General features: G+C 39.4%; 1 protein-coding gene across 1 annotated transcript in view; it reads right to left on the reverse strand.

The window, feature by feature from the left end:
- The window catches only part of ARHGAP32 (Rho GTPase activating protein 32), a 254,003-nt gene that overhangs the window by 106,259 nt on the left and 126,496 nt on the right, over positions 1–21,248 (reverse strand). Inside the window, exon 5 of the mRNA XM_049778210.1 lies at positions 21,057–21,141. Coding sequence (XP_049634167.1) covers positions 21,057–21,141 — 85 coding nt within the window. The remainder of the gene's footprint in view (positions 1–21,056; positions 21,142–21,248) is intronic.

The raw sequence follows: 21,248 nt of genomic DNA on the forward strand, positions 1-21,248 counted from the left end.
CACACACACACAAATTTTTTTACATCATACTTGGAAATCTTTTTGTTTGCACTTGACACCAAAAAACTGAAAATGAAATAAAGCTAGACAAACAGGACTATATCAAGTTCAAAGATTTCTGCATAGCAAAGGAAGCAAGAAAACTGAAAGCAGAATGGGACAAAATATTTGCAAAACATATATCTGACATCAAAATAATCTAAAAATACAAGGAACTAATATAATTCAGTATCAAAATAAAGTTAAATAATCTGATTTTAAAATGAGTAATAGTCCCCCAAATTACAAAATTCCTCTAATTGCTATCTCTCCATTTCTCAGAGTGATGATGGCACTTTCCTTTCAACATACTGCAATATTTTCTCCTATTTGTTAAAAAATGTGATTTAAGGGCCCGGAGAGATAGCACAGCAGCGTTTGCCTTGCTAGCAGCCGATTCAGGGCCAAAGGTGGTTGGTTCGAATCCCGGTGTCCCATATGGTCCCCCGTGCCTGCCAGGAGCTATTTCTGAGCAGACAGCCAGGAGTAATCCCTGAGCACCGCCGGGTGTGGCCCAAAAACCAAAAAAAAAAAAAAAAAAGTGATTTAAGTGCAAAATGGATAAAGGATGATGCTTAAAGGATAGGAATTCTCCAAAAATCTTTGAAACCCTAAAAAACTCTTAAACTTTGGCATTGTGTTGTGATTCCATATGGAGTTGTATAACTTAAAACATTTGATATTTATGCTTTATTATTAATAAATGTTTGATCTGCAAACCCTTTTGGGGAGGGGGAGAGAAGGTGACTGAGCATCACCTGTTAATGCCCAGGGATCACTGCTGGCTGACCTTAGAGACGATCCTTGATGGTACCAAAGGGAACATAAGCAGTACTGAGGATTGCACTTGGGTAGACTGTATGCAAGGAAAATACCATCAACTATATCAATCCTGGCCCTACATAACTATATTATACATCCCTGTGTGTGGGTCTCTCTCTATATACATAAATGATATATATATATACATAGTTTATTATTTATATATGTCTTTTTTGTTTGTTTTTGTTTTGGGGCCACACCCAGTGGTACTCAGAGGTTACTACTGGCTCTGTGTTCAGAAATCACTCCTGGCAGGCTTGTGGGACCATATAGGATGCTGGGAATTAAACACAAGTCCGTCCTAGGTCGGCCACCTGCAAGGCAAATGCCCTACCACTGTACTATCTCTCCAGCCTCTATATGTGTAAGTTTTATATGGGTTTTTTTAACCACATAAATGTTTTTCAGGCAAAGAGTCAGAATTACACAGTAAATAAGGCACTTTCCTCGCACACACCATGAGTTCAATTCCTAACACTGTCTTGATGATCCCTAAGCACAGAGCCAGGTGTGACCCCAAAACAACCACCAAATAATCTCCCAACATTTTCAGGAAAAAAGGCATAATAAGTGGATGAAATTTAATCCCTGTCCTAAACAATGTTTTCTCATAATCAGTCCCCCTCTTCAATCATCCCCTTTCCACAGGCACTTTTGTTTTTGCCACTTGTCCACCCCTAAATGTTCTTCACATCTGTCTTTGCTTGTTCCAAATCTATTCAATTTAATAAGGTCTGTGCTGGTTTTTACAGGCAGTAACCTCTCATCTTGTAATCCCTTAAATATTTTTACGCCTACTTTTTTCCTTCCACTTTTATTGACATGCTGCTCACTTTCCACTTGATCGATGATATTCTCCTAAATATTGAAACATTAAATAAACTCTTCAGAATGAATGAATGCTTTATGGGTTTTGAAACATCCTGGAAACAAGCCTGAGCAATCAGTATATTTTAAACAGTAGCCAAACCACATGTACAAACCATGAAAATAACTATGAAAATGTGGGCTATACATGGCCATAAAATTTATGGCATGACTATAATGATTAATTTTTTACTTCCATCAACTTAATGATAATTCAACTTTCTGTTTAAAATGAAAAAGAAAATTTCCAAGTCCTATACGTCCTCATTCCTTACAAATCTATTTTTGGACTTATTTTTCCTATACTGATTCACTTTTCTATTACCATGGAAACCAATTTTCAATTAGTGTTGTTAGGATTTTTAAAAATACAATTCTATTCAGCAATCCTTCAGATGCTTGGTAAAGTCATTTTTCTGCAGGGAATGAAAATCAGTGGCATCAAGCAAGGTAAAAATATATCACCCCGCCTGCCTTACAAGAATCAATCATCAAAGTCTAATAATCATATTGCAAAGGGAAAATAAAAAGTTTTTCCCCTTTTATTAAGTTTGACAGCTCTACTGGCTGCAATTTCAATGTCACAACCTATGGAATTTGTGAACCACTTCACACCTCTGCTGTCTTTGAAGTAGATGAGGAATAACTTCTGTGCACTGTCATGCAGTCCACTTTACACTAGCACTCACTAGTGCTACGAAAATACTACTTTAAAATGACTCTATTGTGAGTTTTCACCACTTGGATCTATAGCTAGAATGACTTACATCTCAGGCAAATACGGAGTGATCATTTCAGCTGAAAAATCATGAGGACAATATTGTACTTCAAATGTCTTAGGAAAAAGTTAAAACCTAAAGCTGACAGGCAGTTTGCTCTTGAAGAATTAAAAGAGAAAACTGTTGGGTTGGAGAAAGAGTATATAGCAGGGAGGGTGTATGACTAGCAAATCTGATCCGGATTAGATTTCTGACATCCCATATGGTTTCTTGGAGCACCACCAGAAGTAATCATTGGTGCAGAGCCAGGAGCAACCCCTGAGCACTGCTGGGTGTGGCCCACAAACCAAAACAAATAAAGGAGAGAGTTGTTTCCCCAGGGGAATACTAGATGAAGTAACTGATACGCTGACCTCACCAGGACACACAAAACATTGAATCTGTAGAAATGAGATTGAGTGACAAAACAGTGGAATTCTTTCTCCCATATTGTGTTCATGTCACAACACATCCTTGTCAAGAAACAAAGTTCTGTCAACCTGCTGTCACTTTTGCACAGTCAGGACCTTGGGAGCATACAACATTGACTTCACCAGGCAAGGATAAGTGGAAAAAAAGCCCTGGAGATAAGAGTTCTCCAGAGAGCCAGAGCATTTTCCCTGTCCTTGGAGGCATTTGTTAACAACCCAGGGTACTTATAAAATAGTACTCCCCAAAGATGATCTGATCTGTTTCTATGCCAGAAGGGCAAACAGACAGATACGTCAATTAGCCTCTATAAACTCTAAACTCATAATTGTAAAGTTCTCTCCTGTGGTCCTATACCCCAATGCTATCTACACTGATCTGGTTCTCATGATATCACAGTGGAAAACTGGATCATAGGAGACCAACACAAGTTTCTCTGTGAGGTACCTCTGTGAAGTCTGTGAGTCAAAGCCCTTGGGTTCCTTTGAGAGAAAGAGGGAAGGAGAGAAAAGGAAAAGAAAGTGGGAAAGTGATACAGAGGGAAAGAGGGTTGTGTGTGTACTTGTATTGCAATGGGCAAACTAATTTGTTAAATTAAGTATAAATAAAAGTTTGCCATCTTAGAATCCTCTCAGACTTAATTTTGCAAGCATTTGGTTGAATTACTGAAAGAAAATTGCAGCATGATATGACTCCATTATATATAATATTTTTATTTTTATTATGATATATTATTTTTATTATGATATATGGTATTTTTTCATTATACACCAGTGTTACACACCTAACTCTGGCACTGGAAAATATTCCATGAAATACTACTCAAACCCAATATTCACATGATGGTGTGACTGGTAACTTACTGCCTGGTGTGACCCCCCCACCCTAAAGAAAAAGATGTTAAAGAAAGGCAAATGTTTGCACTTTAAAAAATACTCTCAGTTTATAAAAATACTCTAATACCCCCACCTCATACCACAGGATATCAGGAAAGAAATTCCTACTGATACATATGGTGTCACTCCACAATTTATACATTATTTCATGAAAGATGCAGGCTATTTAGAAAACACAGTTATTAGATCTTAATTGATTGGCCATTGACTGTCCAACCTCAAACCCTGGATCCCAACCGCTCTGGACCAAATTGCTCCAGAGTAGGTTCATATGACACTCTAATGATGAGGAAACAGCAACAACTTGATCTAAGGGCAGGTTGCCCTACCTCACCAAATAATGATAAGATAAAATCAGAAGATGCTCCATCCTAGGATCTATGCAAAAACCAAGATCTCTAATTGCAGAAGACTGACTACAACAACTGCAACTGAGCAGAACTTTTCCTGGGACCATTAAAAAAGATTTTATCCTAGGATTCATCCTAGGATCTTGCAAAAACCAAGATCTCCAATTATAGAAGACTGACTTTGACAAATACGACTGAGCAGAACTTTTCCTGAGACCATAAAGAAAGACCTTGGGGTTTGACAACTAACATGCTCAGAGCCTGTAGTTGGTCTATGGCAGTATGCTTCAAGGGTAGACACTCCCTGTATCTCTTCGGCCAAGGGAATTTCCTTTCTAGTTTACCCAGTGTTTACTGTGCCTATGCAAGTAAGTAAGTAAATAAATAAATAAATAAATAAACAAACAAACTTGCTACATCCACCCCCTCTTCTTTTTTTTCTCCCTTCTTTTAGCTTTATAGCTTCTAGATAGGGGCTCCTGCATTTCTGCAGAATCGCAGAACATGAATCATCTTGTTCTGCCTCATATTTCTATGTCTTCCTACAAATTGAGGGGGAAAAAAAAAACATTGAATGGGATCCAAGCATTGAGTGAAAAAAAAAAGTCAGATCTAAATACCCAACCCAAAGTCAAGGACAATAGAATCAAGAGACCCAAACTACAACAAGCTTATACACGAAATGGCTCTAATTCACTGTCACTATGTGCCTGAAATACAACTGTGAAAGACTTGTAATTCACAATGGTTTCAATTTAAAAAACTTTTTTAAAGCACAGTTTATTTCTTCTTCCAATCCTTCCCATCTCCTTTTCCAGAAGCTCAAAAGAACATAGGTGGATGGGCCTATGCGCTGATTCAAATAGAGACACCCTGGGCCCAGAGAGATAGCACAGCGGCGTTTGCCTTGCAAGCAGCCGATCCAGGACCAAAGGTGGTTGGTTCAAATCCCGGTGTGTCCCATATGGTCCCCCGTGCCTGCCTGGAGCTACTTCTGAGCAGACAGCCAGAAGTAACCCCTGAGCACCGCCGGGTGTGACCCAAAAACCAAAAAAAAAAAAAAAAAAAAAATAGAGACCCCTGCACTGCCAGTGTGATCTTAGGTGAACTCTTAAACTCTCTTCATAGTAATTCCTCATTTGAAAATGCTGAAAAGAATCCAAGAAACAATATACAAGTAGCATTTTGTATAATGACTGTCACCAGAATGTCAAATTTGATCAATTAAAATTTTTAAATAGGAATATTTAAAGTAGTCAAAAAGATTAGATAGCATTTAAAACACTTTGATCCTTACTATCTGATTGAAAGTGAAAATTCAGGGTTGTTTCTGTTTTCTGTGATTCCTCCTTGACATTTAAGACTCAGACCAAACTCTGCCTCTTAGCATCTATATTTCTATTCTGGGGGGAAAAGACACAGAAACATTCAGAACCTGGCCCAAGCATTGCAGCAAAGAAAGCTCAAGACACAGATATGAATGTAATTTCCTGTGAATTGTTTTGCTAACAGCCTGGCCCTTCCCTTCAGGTCACTGGCTCTGAGCTGAGAAGTCATTCCTAGCAGCTCTGGGGACCAACCAGATGCTGGGGATGGAACCCAGGTCAGCTGTGTGCAAGACCAACAAACTACCAGCTGTGCTATCACTCCAGCCCCTATAACTTAAGTTCTTATATGGATTTTTGAGAAGAAAGAAGAAAGGAGGAGGAGGAGGAAGAGGAGAAGGAGAAGGAGAAGGAGAAGGAGAAGGAGATGGAGGAGGAGAAGAAGAAGAAGAAGAAGAAGAAGAAGAAGAAGAAGAAGAAGAAGAAGAAGAAGAAGAAGAAGAAGAAGAAGAAGAAGAAGAAGAAGAAGAAGAAGAAGAAGAAGAAGAAGAAGAAGAAAGGAGAGGGACAGAGAGGAAAGAGAAGAGAAGAAGAAAGAAAGAGAGAGAGAAAGAAGAAAGAAGAAAGAAGAAAGAAAGAAAGATAAGAAAGAAAGAAAGGAAAAGAAAAGAAAGAAAGAAAGAAAGAAAGAAAAGAAAGAAAGAAAGAAAGAAAGAAAGAAAAGAAAAGAAAGAAGAAAGAAAAGAAAGAAAGAAAGAAAGAAAGAAAGAAAGAGAAGGGAGGGAGGGGAGGAACAGTACGGACGGACGGGACGGACAGAAAAACCAGGTCAAACTGCAAAGTCTTTGGCATCCGATTTTCCGTACCGCAGGCAGTTCAGAGTCTCGCCCATTAGATGGCGCTGCCTGTCAGCGTTTCATAAGAAGACCCGCAGGAAGCTGCAAGTGGTTAGTTAAGGAAGAGATAGTGGCAATCTTGGAGTTGCAGGTTTTTTTTCCCCTCTTAGTGAAAACGTTTTGTGAACAATGAATACATCTTTGTTTTTGGGAAATCTGAGATGGCACAGGGAGAAATGAAATGAAGATAAAAAATTTAAAGGACTAAAAATGAGGGTTTACTGTAAAACAAGAAATTAATTCAAGCAATTGTCTTCACCCTCCTGCCCCTCACCAACTCCCCACCCCAGGTTGTAACATCCTGCAAACAAAACACAATACAATAACCGAACATCAAAACTCAGAGAATCGAAAACTTCAAATCTCTAATCAAGGAAAATATCCAAACTTAAATGCCAAGTAGTTAGAAACTAATAGCTGAAAATGAGTTAAAAGTATTACTGGCATCCCTAGAATTTGATTTCTCTAGAGACTCTTCTCTAGAAACCAACATTCAACAAAGGTATGTTATTATAAATCTATATTTTTTGAGCAGCAAACAGTAACATATTTGCTTGCTATTCACAGCTCTTTTTTAGTTTGGTTGGGGAGGAGATGACCCTAAGCAGTGCTCAAGGACTGGAGACCCACTCCTATGACTGCAATCCAACCTGGACCAGGTGCTAGGACCCTGTGGTGTCTGGGATAACCTGGATCACCCCAGCAGTGCCTCCAAGCTCTGTCAAGCAATGCTCAAGAGACTTTATGATGTGCCTGGGATGCAACAAGGGTCAGCGGAATGTAAAATTTGTGCTTATTACCCACTGGCCCCATTCACCAACTCCTTCTGGAAAAAGGCAAGAAATTAAAGCAGCCAAAACTCTGAAGAGTTTATTCATGCAAAATATAATATAAAACTAATGATCTTCATGCCGAAATATCTGGATTAAAAAATAGAACCCCTACCCATGGCAATGACTCTTGTTTCTCCACTGTTTTCTAGATCTTTCCTCTATACCCCTCAGTTCATTGAATATTAGCATGCACAGTTCATTCATGAGTTGGCTTCTGGGTAAATCTAATGCATCCTTTTAGTATGAAGACAAAGACAACAAGTCCAAGCTAACTGATGTCCTTCCTCATGATCATCCTAGAATGGTTCGAGGACTACCTACCTGCTGACCACTCCAACTCTAGAGCACCTAAGAGTCTCTTCCTCCCCACATTGTCACCCCCCAATTCATATCACACACTACCCGCTGCAGACACTCAACTCGATGTCTGATTTAAAAGTTCAATCCGAGTAGCTTCCAACTGTTAAAGGGACAGAACCTGGGGAAGGCCCTAGGGTCAATGTCCTGCACAAAGCCTGGCAGACAGACACTACTGAAAAAGCAATTGGAGAAGCACTTGTGCTGGTGTAATGTATTGCTAACCCCCATCAGGAAAAAAATATGCATGACATATAAAATGTTTCATTTGATCAAGAGCTAATTAAATCAGATAAAGGGAATGTTAAACAATGCCCCAGGTTTATTCTATTCTCTTTTAAAATAATATCTTTATTTAAGCACCATAATTACAACATGATTGTAGTTGGGTTTCATAAAAAGAACACCCCCCCTTTTACTCTCAAAGGTGAAAGTTTATGATTGAAGAACTACTCAGTCCTTTAAAAAAAGAGACAGAAAAGTTCTGTTTCACAAAATCACACTGAGGGCGAGAGACAATCCAGTGGGTAAGACATTGTCTTACACCAATTTTTGGGTTGACCCAGGTCGACTGCATGCCATTCCCTGAGCCCCACCAGAAGTAATCTCTTGAGCACATGTGCCAGGAGAAACTCTGAGCACCACACAGATTTGGTCCACACCAAATATATGTATTCATTTTACATTATCCATATAATTTTATATATATATACATATCATGTTATCAAATCATTCATTTTAAATTTATAACATAATTCCCCTAAAAGTTCTTTTCAAATATTTTTAAATTGGTATATGCCATTTAATTTCACCAGAAACGGTATTTTGTTCAATCAGAGTGTATTATAACTCCTCAACACCCATCCTGTTTCTAATCCAAAAAGTGAATTGCATGATTTTTAAAGATGGTTGAAGAACTTCCTAAACAGTCAAAACAACCCAACCTATTTTTAAATATTCCAATTTTAGTCTTTGCCACATACCAATGATGTGATGAATACTGGTCTTATGAAACCTGTCCTTTGTTCACGTTGTCCCAGTCCTAGATAAAAGTCTAGATAAATCTGCCCTCCTTACAATCACTGTCTTTTTTATGTAGTTTTTTTTCCTAATTATTGAGAACAGAGTTAATTTCTCCATAACTGCTAAATGTATTTGAACGTACAAATAAATAATGACATGAATTTAATGCCAAACTAGTGGTATATCTTGTTTAATCTTGTTTAAGCATAATATGTTCAACATTTTAACTGTCTTCTTTAAAACTTCTCCAGTGTCATATAAACTTCTCAAGAGAAGGGATGGCACAGCAAGTAGATACCCAGGAAGTGACTGTCCAATAAATGACTCACAATGTACAACATGCTCGGTCTTTCGCTCAGAGTGTAAAGAGCCTTCTACTGGGAGACCTGTTGTGTTCCACAGACGTAAAAGGTGAGACAGATCCTCACAAGAATTTATAATTGTTCAGGGACACAAAAGTAAATCAAGGTGGAAAATAGTAAATTAGTCAGAAAAATCAAAGATTAATAACAGCGTGTGAGATCACAGAAATGATGCCCAAAATGAAGATCCTGAAATTCTTGCCATTTTCTACTAGGAGGTCTCTTGTTCTAAATCCATCATAAATTCCTAAGTGATGAAAGCACCTTTTGTTCTCCTGAGGTAACTTTCTGGGTGCACTCCAGGGTGGCTGCTGGGGCTGGGAGAAGGAGGGGAACAGTTTATCAAAGAGATCAGGACACAATCTGGAGCTTGGAATTTTCAGCTACAGCCCCTGGCCCTCCAGAGGGCAGAGGGGCTATAGAGTAAGTTAATAACTGATCGTAGTTAAATGAAAAGCTTCCCGGTGGACAGAGGTTCCAGGAACTTGCAAGTGGCTGATCACAAAAATACTGAGGGGTGGGATGGGGTCATACATCAATCGCACTGGCTCCTCCTTCTGAGGCCCTGACAGACCTCCCACCATCTGTTATTTCCTGTCCCAGAGATCCTTTAATAACTGGGAATGGCCACGTGCTTTACTGAGTCCAGTGAATGAATGGTTCTAGCCAATTAATCAAACTGGAAGATGTCATGGAACCTCCAATTTGTTGGGAAGACAACCTGGTTGGTATCCTAGGGACCCCCCTCCTCTGCCAAAGTTTTGGAAGTCTGAGAGTTAATACCCAGCTGGAATATCCAGCTGCTTTGTGGAGAAATGTTCAAAGTGGAGACTACCCCTCGCTCCCAATCAGTGAAGAGCATTGAGTATTTGTTCAGTGCAGTAGTAAAGAAGAGTTATAGGGAAGTGCTAGGCTTTACCACACCTACCTCATAGGATCATCAAAAGAGAGAAAGAAAAGATTTCTTTTTCTTTTGAATGAACACTTCATCAAAAGAGTACACCTGGACGATTCATTAAACAGAAAGGAAAGGATAGCACTTGCACAGGAAAACTTTAACACACACACACAACCCAACATGAGTAAGTGAAAGATCTCCTGTGCTCAAGGAATGGAAGGCATGAGTTTTCATTTTTTAAAACAACAACACAACACTCTTCCCCACACCCCACCCCCCTTTCTGTGTCCAACTCTCTGCCTTCTTCCCTTCATGCAACTCTCATTGTGTTGTGATTATCCACTGGGTTGGTTTCGATTTAGTTGTTGGGAAAGGAATCCCCAATAGTGCAGGGCTGAGTTTTGGTGGTTCAGTGGTAGTTTACCTCAGGCCCAGCAGTGATTCAATTCTTTCTATTTGTTCATTAATCATAAGTCCTTCAATAGCACACATGAGAGAAATCATATGACACTTTTTTTCCTCCTGACTTACCCATCATCTCCTCATTGTCTTTTCATTTTGGACTCAATGTCAGAATTTCATCCTTTGGCCCCTAAATGGTTTTCCATTATATTAATATACACCTAACCAGGTGTCAGTGGACATTGTGGTTGCTCTTATAGCTGAGTTACTGTGCCCAGTAAGGCGATAATCAACAGAAGAAGATGCAACAGTTTGTGTTAATGCTTTCAAGTTCTTCAGATGAATAATGTGAAGTGGAATTGTTGGATCATATGCTAGAGCTATTTTTTGTTTCTTGAGAAAGCGCCATACTATTTTCCCAAATGTCTGCACCAATTTATATTTTCAATGGAAACCCTAATTATTTTTTTTTTTTTTTTTTTTTTTTTTTTTTTTTTTTTTGGTTTTTGGGCCATACCCTGTGACGCTCAGGGGTTACTCCTGGCTATGCGCTCAGAAGTTGCTCCTGGCTTCTTGGGGGACCATATGGGACGCCGGGGGATCGAACCGCGGTCCGTCCTAGGCTAGCGCAGGCAAGGCAGGCACCTTACCTCCAGCGCCACCGCCCGGCCCCTGAAAACCCTAATTATTAAGACATATTCTTCTGCAAATTGAAAGACAAAATCACCGTAATTCCCATAAAAATTTCAACTCTGTTTTTAGAATTTATTTTGATTTAAATTTTGCTTTTGGGGGCTATACCTGGAAGTGTGAGGGCTTACTCCTAGCACTACACTCATAGATTACTGCTGGTAGTTTGTAAAGGACCATATAAGATATAAGGAATAAAATTTGGGTCAGCCACATACAAGACAAGCTCCCTGTACACCAAACCAAAAGTAGCCCCAATTGTACCAAGTGTCAAGCCCAAAAAATTATCAATAATAAAGACAGAAGCTTGCAATTGTACCTTTCATCATCCATTCTATTTGTTATATCAGTATACAACCTCAGAATAGAAAAAAAAAATTAGCATCTAAGAGAAAAATTTAAATAGTAGGGAAAATAGCAAGAGTATTTTATTTTCGTAGTTTTACATTTTTTATTTAGTGGCAAAAAGAAGTCTGACCCTCATACAAGAAAAGTATCAACTTCAGTGAGATACATTCTTGACTCCAAAAATACATTTCAAAAGAAAATACCATCTATTCTTCAAAGATGACTCATTCTTTTATTAACTCAACAAATACTCATTAAGTGATTTTTATGTACCAGTCACGGTCTATAAGCTAAAATAGAAAGAAACAAGGAGATAAATAATGAGACAGTTGAAATACCAGATAATAAGAGTCATAAATAGAAATAAATTCATGTGCCAGAGACACAGTACAGAGGTAACTTGCAGGCAAGTTACCCTAGTTCAATCTCTGGCATCACCAGGAATGAGCACTTAACACAGTCGGCAGTCATTCACCCCTCATCACTGGATCCCATCTATGGAACTGGCATGGTTTCCGCATCAGCACCAGGAATCAAACTTCTACCAGAGAAGGCCCTACTGCTGGTGCCCTGGTACCAACTTGCTCCAGGATGGGTTCATATGACACCCTGGTGGCAAACAGCAACAACTTACTTTCGGGACAGGGATCCCTGAATTGCCACCTAATGGTGAAATGAAACAAGAAGATGCTCCAAGACATCCTGGCTTCAACATAGGATATATGCAAAAACCAGAATCTCCTAACTACAAAAAAAACCTGACTGCAACTACTGTGATTGAGAAGAACTTTTACTGGGACCACAAAGAAAGACTTGGGGGTTAGAAAATTTAATATGCCTGAAGCCTGTAGTTGGTCTTATGGCAGAATGCTTCAAGGCTAGGTCTCCCATGGTTTTTAGGCCAAAGATTTTTTCTTTTATATTTCCCCAACTATCATTGTTCCGATACAAAATAACTGACCCCACACATAGCCTTTTCCCTTTTGTTTTCTCTTCTTTTTTCTTTTTTTCTTTTTTATCTTTTAAATAGGGGATCCCACCTTTTTTATAGAACCTTGGGATATAAATTACTTTATTTTACCTCATACATCTGCATTTTTCTTTAAAACTATGAAGAAAGGAAAAAGAAAGAAGGGGTCTCAGATACATTGGTGGATGAAAAAAAAGGGACAGAACTAAATATCCAAGCCAAAGCCAATGGCAATAGGATCAAGAGACCTAAACTTCAGCAATCTAAACTTAAATGGGCCTGTTATACTGGCAGGCCAGAGGGCAAAAGGTGTTGGTATAGGATGCACTCCAGGATCATTGATAGAGGGAGGTCAACACTAGTGATGGGAATGGCCTGGATTCATTGAATATCTGAAATTCAATAACGAAGGACTTTGTAGATCACAATGGTTTAAATGATAAACAAAACATAGAGCCAGGAGTTAAGCCCTGAGCATCTATGGGTTATCTAACCACTCCTCAAATAAAGAAAGATAATTTTCAAAACCATCTATTTAAACTATAAAATAATTCAAGGAGTTAGACTCTTATTTAATTTTTTATAATTGTGTGTGAATATAACATGTGAACAAGGAAAAACAGCAAGTGATACAGGTGGCAGGGTAAGAGAAGAAAAGAAACATCATGCCCACAGTCTGAGGCTAAGGTCTCTAGCATTTGAAAATCAGCAGAGACAATTGACTGTGTCCAACCATTCGGCAGTAAAACCTGAACACTGTCAAACCATTCGGCAGTAAAAGGTCCAAGCTAGTCAGATCCTGTAAATCATTGCCAAGAATGTTAAGGACTCGGGTTTTGGCTATGAAGAGAAGCAACTGGAGTGGTTTTGTTTGTTTGTTTCTCAGAGATAAACATTATCTAACTTAAAGTTGATAAGGATTATTCATTCTTACTGAGGTACCAACTTTATCAAATCTCCCTAAAATGACAATTGCCTTAACCTCAGGGGATGGCAGCGAAACAGGTCTGTTTGGTCCAGGGTTTCTTTTAAAATCAGAAGAGCAAGAATTTCACTGTTGGCTTGAAGAAAATCTAGTGAGAGAGGTCCCAGGTGATGCAGTTTTTTTGGTCCTCAGGAACTTAAAGGGACACTTGTGATTTATAAAATGGAAAAGACCAGCAGGAGCAAGCTTTGAGCCAGAAAACTGTTCTAGGTAAGCTAGATTTGGGAACACCTTTTGGGGTACCCAGCACCTTCGCAACAGGAGGCAAGAGAGGGCAGCCAAACCCTGGACGAACCTGGGTTTGATTCCCAGCATCAACTGGTCCCCCCCAATCCTGAGTGCCACTCGGGCGTCGACCCAAAAAAAACAAAACAAACCAAAAAACAACAACAAATACAATTTGCTATCAGATTATTATATGGTAATTATTTTACCTGGCCCAGACATTATATCTAAATTATTTTATAAGTAGAGTATCCCTTTAGACTAACAGTAAGAGTAGAATAATAATCTTGTAACATATTGAATTAAGACTAATTCTCCCATTTTATAACTGAAAGCCCCTAAATTAAAAAAACCAATGCCTTGGTCTTAAAATTTGTTGTTTTGTTTGTTTTGGGTATACTCAGCTATGTTTAGGGCTCAATCCAGGCTCCTCTGCTCAAGAATCACTTCTGGAGGACTTGAGGGAACTTTAGGAGGAACAGAAGAATTGACCAGGGCTGGCTGTGTACAAAAGTAAGCACTTACAATTGTAAACCAGTTTTCCAGTTTTTTTAAAATTTTCACGAATAGTTTACATTAAGTCAGAAAATCTGCGTGGAGGTCCGGAGTATAGTCATGGAGGTAAGGCATTTTCCTTTCATGCAGAAGACTGGTGGTTCGAATCTGGCATCCTATGTGGTCCCCTGAGCCCTGCCGGGAGCAATTTCTGAGCATAGAGCCAGGAGTAAACCCTGAGCACTGTTGAATGTGGCCCCCAAAGAAAAGGAAAAGAAAGAAATTTAGATGTTCAAAAATATTACATATGTATTTTATAAACCACGCATTCACAAATGATTAGAATGAATAAAAAGGCCATAGAACTGCTATCCATATGTAATCAGAAAATAACAAAAGGCAACATTCAGCAATTCCATTGAAGTACAAATACTGACTAAGATAGAGCACCCAGCATCAAGACCGATGCTATATCCAAGACCTAAGTTTCCTGCTTACTTTCCTGTACAAGCATACTCTGATCATGTATTAAAAACAAGTATGAGAAGGGCCAAGGATGTGGCTCAGTGGTAAAGTGCTGGCTTTTGCATGCTTAGATTTGAGCACCAATGCCTACACTGCAAAAAGAATGGGGGAAAAAAGTTGAGGGAGAGAAAGATTCCGTGCAGATGGAGGAAGGGGAAGAACCAGGGCTCTTTCTCCTTCCTAGACAGTAACTCTGCTGTCAGAGTCAGACTGTTGTGATCCTTTCTTAACTAAAAACTGACAACTTCCAAGAGAAGTTTTACCTGGGAAGCTACTGGTTATTCTGGCCAATTTCGATCCTTAGCACAGAAGTCCAAACCCTTAGAGACAACTGTGCATGCATCTGAGGAGCAATAATAAATAGAGTCAGATTGGGCTAAGGACCTCCTGTTCTCCATACAGCACAGTTGTGACTCAGACCAGGGATTTAATGGAAAGAAACCATATGAACGGTACAAAGATCCTCAATAAAGCAACATAAAGATTTGGGAAATGGTGAAGAAATCGGAAAGTCATTAACAATTGAATGGCATACTGCCCAAACTATGCATGATAATAAAGTTAAATGTTTATTTATATATGTGTGTATACATATATACATCTAACTTCAGTATCATGCATAAACTCTGCTTCCTCATATACACATACATACACACATGTATGTATGTGTATACATAATATATATAAATATATACAAATATATGCATGCTGTCTAGAAGAATATTCACTTTAGAATGGCCTGTCCTGGGTCTGAAGTGACAGCACAGCAGTAGGGCATTTGCCTGGCATGTTGCCATACCAGGACAAACCCAGGTTCAATCCCCAGCATCCCATATGGTCCCCCAAGCTTGCCAGGAGTGATTTCTGAGTGCAAAGCCAGGTATAACCCCCATTATAGCTGTGTGTGGCTCAAAAAAATAAAACAAAAGCAAACCAAAAAAAGAACAACTTGTTCCTTATCACATTTTGAACAAATTACATAGAAAATTCTTTCTTTTTTTTAATGAATCTTTATTTATCATATTTTCCAGCATATAAGATGACCCCCTAATTTTGCAGTTAAAACATAGGTTTAGGCCTATATTTGCTGTATCAGAGAGAACATTCCTGTGCTGCAACTGTATGTACCACAGTGAGCCAATCACAACAAGCAAAGGTTCAGAGGTTATACTGTAAGAGACTTCCTCTCTGACTCTGGCCAATCTGAGCAGGCTTTTTACAGTGTAGATTCGGGTCCAAAACATTGTCTAATTTGCATGCATAAAAAGCCTGCTTGGATTGGCTGAGTCAGAGAGGCGGTCCGAGTAGCCTTGCTGTGATTGGTGCAGGATCGAGTTGGAAAATACGTTTTGTGACAATATTCAGACAATTTTCGTTTAGCGGCATATTGGAACATTTTTCGGGATATACTTGGCGTATAAGACGACCCCCAATTTTCGGTTGACTTTTTTTTGTTTCAAAAGTCATCTTATACGCCAGAAAATACGATAAGTATCATGATTACAAGCATGTTTGTAGTTGGGTTTCAGTCATAAACAGAATAACCCCCTTCACCAATGCAACTCTCACCACCAATGCCCCTTCTCCCCCACCCCTGCTAGAAAATTCTTAAAGCTGAGCACAAAAAGGTTGAACCCATCTAGAAATGGTCAAAGGACTACAGAGAAATCATTTTTTCAAAGCCAAGATACAAATGGCCTTTGAGCACATGGAAAGATGCCCAACACATCACCAAGGAAATAAAAATCTTATTGCAATCATTAATTTGACCAAAATGCTCAATGAAATCAGATCCATGATTACCCACAACATTCTTTCTTCAGGGGGCAGGGAGTGATAATACAGCATGTAGGGCATTTGCCTTTGCATATGGACAATCTGGTACAGACCAGGGTTCGGTCCCTGGCATCCCATATTGTCCCCGGAGCCTGCCAGGAGCAATTTCTGAGTGCAGAGCCACGAGTAACTCCTGAGCATTGCAGGGTGTGGCACCCAAACCAAAAATAGATAGATAAATAAATAATAAATAAAACCTGAATAATGGGGGCCGGGCGGTGGCGCTCGAGGTAAGGTGCCTGCCTTACCTGCGCTCGCCTAGGAGACGGACCGCGGTTCGATCCCCCGGCGTCCCATATGGTCCCCCAAGCCAGGAGCGACTTCTGAGCGCATAGCCAGGAGTAACCCCTGAGCGTCACCGGGTGTGGCCCAAAAACCAAAAAAAAAAAACCTGAATAATGAATTTAAAAAAGAAAAAGAACATTCTCTTTTCTAATTGTTTGATTCTGGGTTTCACCTAGATAATGAATTTAAAAAAAATTCTTTCTTCTAATTGTTTGATTCTGGGTTTCCAGTGTTGATAGTTTCTATTTTTCTTACTCTTATCAAGCCATCAACTATCCCTGACCAAATTAGAGAATCCCACCAAATTAAAGAATGAAGAATCAAGGGTTGCAATGGGAAGTGGCACTACTCCGTGTTATTCAGATATGACTCACTGACAAAACTTTGCTTCCTGTCACCAGCAGATGTGCTCTGCTGTCTTATAGGTCTTAGATCCATAGGACAAATACCATGGAGTATGACTCTACAGAGCTGGCCCCAACCTTTTTGGATTCCTCCTATCTCCAAGAAACAGGCCAAAAATGAGCAACAGTGTTGTCTGGGTGATGGATTCTGACTGCCAAAGGAAAAGTGGACAGCCAGCAATGCCACTAAGGAACTAAGGGAAGAATAATAGATAGGTATAGACATGCCTTAGAGTACCTCTCAGTACCATCATAGTCTGCCTTCAAACACCATGAAAAAGTACTGGTGAGCTTGAGTGTTTTGTTTTGTTTTGTTTTGGCTTGTTTTGGGTTTTAGTTTTGCAATATATAATGGATCATGTTTTAGGCAGAAGTATCATGGTTATTTCCTTATCTAGAGATTAAGTATGGCTTACCAGGTATTAAGTGACAATGGGCTGACTGATGTGAATTTTTTCAGTCAAGTTTGAATAAAGCACGATTTTAAATGTATCTGTGCTGCCTTTTTTTTTTTTGGGGGGGGGGGCATACCCGTTTGATGCTCAGGGGTTACTCCTGGCTAAGCGCTCAGAAATTACCCCTGGCTTGGGGGGATCAAACCGCGGTCCATCCTATGCTAGCGCTTGCAAGGCAGACACCTTACCTCTAGTGCACCTCTTCAGCCCCTGTGCTGCTTTTTTTAAAGGATAGTTTGTAGTGAAATTAACTTAGAAAGATATAAAGAGAGTGAAAGAAAAGGGCATGTGTAAGGAAGAACACTGGTTTCTCCAGAGTGGAAAAAGCAAGCAGAGAGACACAGAAATAAGCAAGAGGGATACATGTTCTAAGGAGAACACAAGCTTGAAGATCGAGCCTATGATGCTATTGTTCTAAGTAAAATTAAAATTTAACTATGTAGGTGCTAATATCTGCAGGTTATATTCTGCAATATGAGTAGGCCTCATCCAACAGTTGACCATCTTAATAGAAAAAATAAAATAAAGAAGGAGAAGCCTACCCAGGAAGAAAAACAAATTCTGCCAGCCGACCAGAGGACCTGGACTCAGGTTCCATCACCAGCTAGTTCCTCAGTCTTCAGTCTGCTTTTGACTCTCACACCTAAGTGAAGTCTTACCAAGAACCAATAGTTACATCAACCATTTCTTAAAAATGCACCTACACACATGGGCATGTTTGCACATATACAAACGTATGAGCACAGTGGTCAGTTTCAGTGGAGAACTCTAAGACAGCAGTTATATAGAACATTGAACTATTGAGCCAGTAGAGAGTGTACAATGCTCTAGGTAAAAGAAGGGACTCATCTCCAGTAATCTGTGGTTAGAGTCCATTCTGGTCAGTCTGGTATTGAGTTGCTCGAGGAATTCATAAACCTCAATATCACTCTTTCTGTATACTATACATTACCCAAAATATCAATTTCCTAAACCCAAGAATTCAAGTCAAAATTGTAAAACATAGAAAAGAAATGAGGACAATATCTCTGAGCAAAAATTACTTCCTCAAGCCAGAAGGTCTGTACATAGAGAGCTACATGTAAGCGATGCCTTGCATTAAAAGCAGCCTAAAGGCGGTGAAAAAATATGTCAGAATGTGCGAGAAGGTGGTTTTAAATTCTAACCAGGACAATAAGATACTAGGTACATTATGAAAAAACCAACATTCAAATATGGAAAGCACTTGTCTGAGTAGATAAGATGAACAGATAAAAAACATGAATAGATAAATGACACATCTATAAAAACAAAATGCGCAAAAGAAAGCTTTTAAGTTTTTACAAAAATAGGGACCTGAGTACAAAGCACTCAGACAGATGCTCAGAGGCATGAGAAATTAAGAGACTGCAAATTAAAGCATATTGAGCAACTTACACCTCTATAACACTGATATAAATGAAGAAGTGTTGAGCTAAAATATAGCCCAATGGGCTGTGTGCATGCATGATATATAGGAGGCCCAAGTTCAATCCCTGGCACAGCATGAGACCCTGAGCACTGTCAGGAACAAGACCAAGCACAGAGCTGGGAGTAGCTTCTGAGTACCACAAGGCACGATGATAAAGCAAAGCAAATGAATGAATACATGTTGACAACAGAGACAACTGTCAGAGCTGACTCAGTGATAGACCACATACTTTGCATGCATTAGACTCTAAGTTCTATCCTTAGTACTGCAAATTAATTAAGCAAACAAATGTCAAAATACCACAAGATGGGAAAGATGCAGTATAACCAGTTGCTGCTGTGGGAGAACAATTATCACTTTTTCAAAGCAATTCATCCTGCTAAGTAACATTGTACTTTGAGATGCAGCAGAACCCTGCAATTCTACGCAAATAAGCCAGGACTGAGTACAACAATGTTCTCAAAGGTGTTTGTAAGTAGCCAAAAAGTAACAACAACCCAAATTTCAAATCACCACAAAAGAATATCTAAATAAGGATATATGCTTGCTATGGACTAGTATACAGTGATGAACAAGATAAACTCACTAGCTGCACAGATCTACAAGGATAAGCTTCAGAATGTCAAATAAGAGGGCCGGAGAGATAGCATGGAGGTAGGGCATTTGCCTTGCATGCAGAAAGATAGTGGTTTGAATCCCAGCTTCCCATATGGTCCCCGAAGCCTAGAAAGAGCGATTTCTGAGTGTAGAGCCAGGAGTAACCCCTGAGCACTGCCAGGTGTGATGCCCCCCCCCAAAAAAAAAACCAAAAACAAACAAAAAAGAATGTCAAATAAGGCAGAAAGCAAGAAAGATGCTGACACAAGAAGAGCTGGGTTGAGTCAACCCACTCCCCATATACCCTGAGCCTTTGAGTTCAGCTCTTTCTTGAAAGCTCTTACCTGCTTGGCTAAGCTCTGTGCTCTTAAATGGGCCCCTGGCTGTTGTTGTTTTTACTGTCATTGTTAACATAGCTGAAATATCTAAACCAAACCCAGCTACATAATACCTTCTCAGGAAATACTTCTTTTTTTTTTTTTTTTTTTTTGGTTTTTGGGCCTACACCCGGTAACGCTCCAGGGGTTACTCTGGCTATGCGCTCAGAAGTTTGCCCCTGGCTTGGGGGACCATATGGGACACCGGGGGATCGAACCGCGGTCCGTCCAACGCTAGCGCAGGCAAGGCAGGCACCTTACCTTTAGCGCCACCGCCCGGCCCCAGGAAATACTTCTTGAATGTGTTAGTGTAATTAAACTAAATAAACACCAACTTATATAACACTGCATCAGATAGGGAAACCACAAAAACAAAAAACAAAACATTGGGGCCGGAGAGATAGCATGGAGGTAAGACATTTGCCTTGCATGCAGAAGGTTGGTGGTTTGAATCCCGGCGTCCGCATATGGTACCCCAGAGCCTGCTAGGAGCAATCTCTGAGCGGGTGAGGCCAGGAGGAACCCCTGAGCGCTGCCGGGTGTGACCCCAAAAACCAAAACCGAAACAAAACCAAAACAAAAAAAAAAAAAACAGATAGGAGAAAATTATAAAATAAATGGAATAAAATGAAAATACAAAAGTCATGGAATAAGTAGCATCTGGGGTGCAGAATGCAAAAGCAACATGGGACACACAGAGACATATATACTCCAATGAAGAAAATAACACTGAGGATAAAGCCCCACTTATATCTCTCCAACCTGGCCCGATTCAATTCGCCCATCTCTATGAGTCAGGTAGCCATTATAATGATAGTTGTAAAATGGTAGAATGTATAATGGTATCGTTTAAAAGATTTTGTTAAAGAGAGTTAAGAAATTGAATTCTAATAGTATGTATTTTTTCAGAACAGCAACAACCCTGATCTGAAAATCTGCTGTAAGTCTTGAGATTTAGACCCCAATTCGACCATAATATTTCCACTTCACCAAGGAATCATTAGGCATTCATTATTAACTAGTCTACAGAGAAAAATGTACGTTTTTATATCACCCAATCAGATATCATCAAGAAAAAAAAAAAAAACGCTTCTAAGTGTTACCTATCAGGCTGGCTACTATGCTTATTCAGTATGTAGGAAGGACTTCAAACATACCTGGATACTGCCGAACTCAACATTCTCATAATGGAAATGTGCGCATTCAGCCATCTTCGGAAAATGGCCTTTAGTGAAGGGTAACCTAAAGTACAGGAGATGAATTTGTGAGATACGAGATATTACAAGAGTCAAAACTACTGAGTCTATGGGGGGGTAATACAGTCAGTTTAAAAGTTCATGCAAACAAAA

This window comes from Suncus etruscus, chromosome 8 (genome assembly GCF_024139225.1).
Source record: "Suncus etruscus isolate mSunEtr1 chromosome 8, mSunEtr1.pri.cur, whole genome shotgun sequence".
In the NCBI taxonomy this organism is placed as follows: Eukaryota; Metazoa; Chordata; class Mammalia; order Eulipotyphla; family Soricidae; genus Suncus; species Suncus etruscus.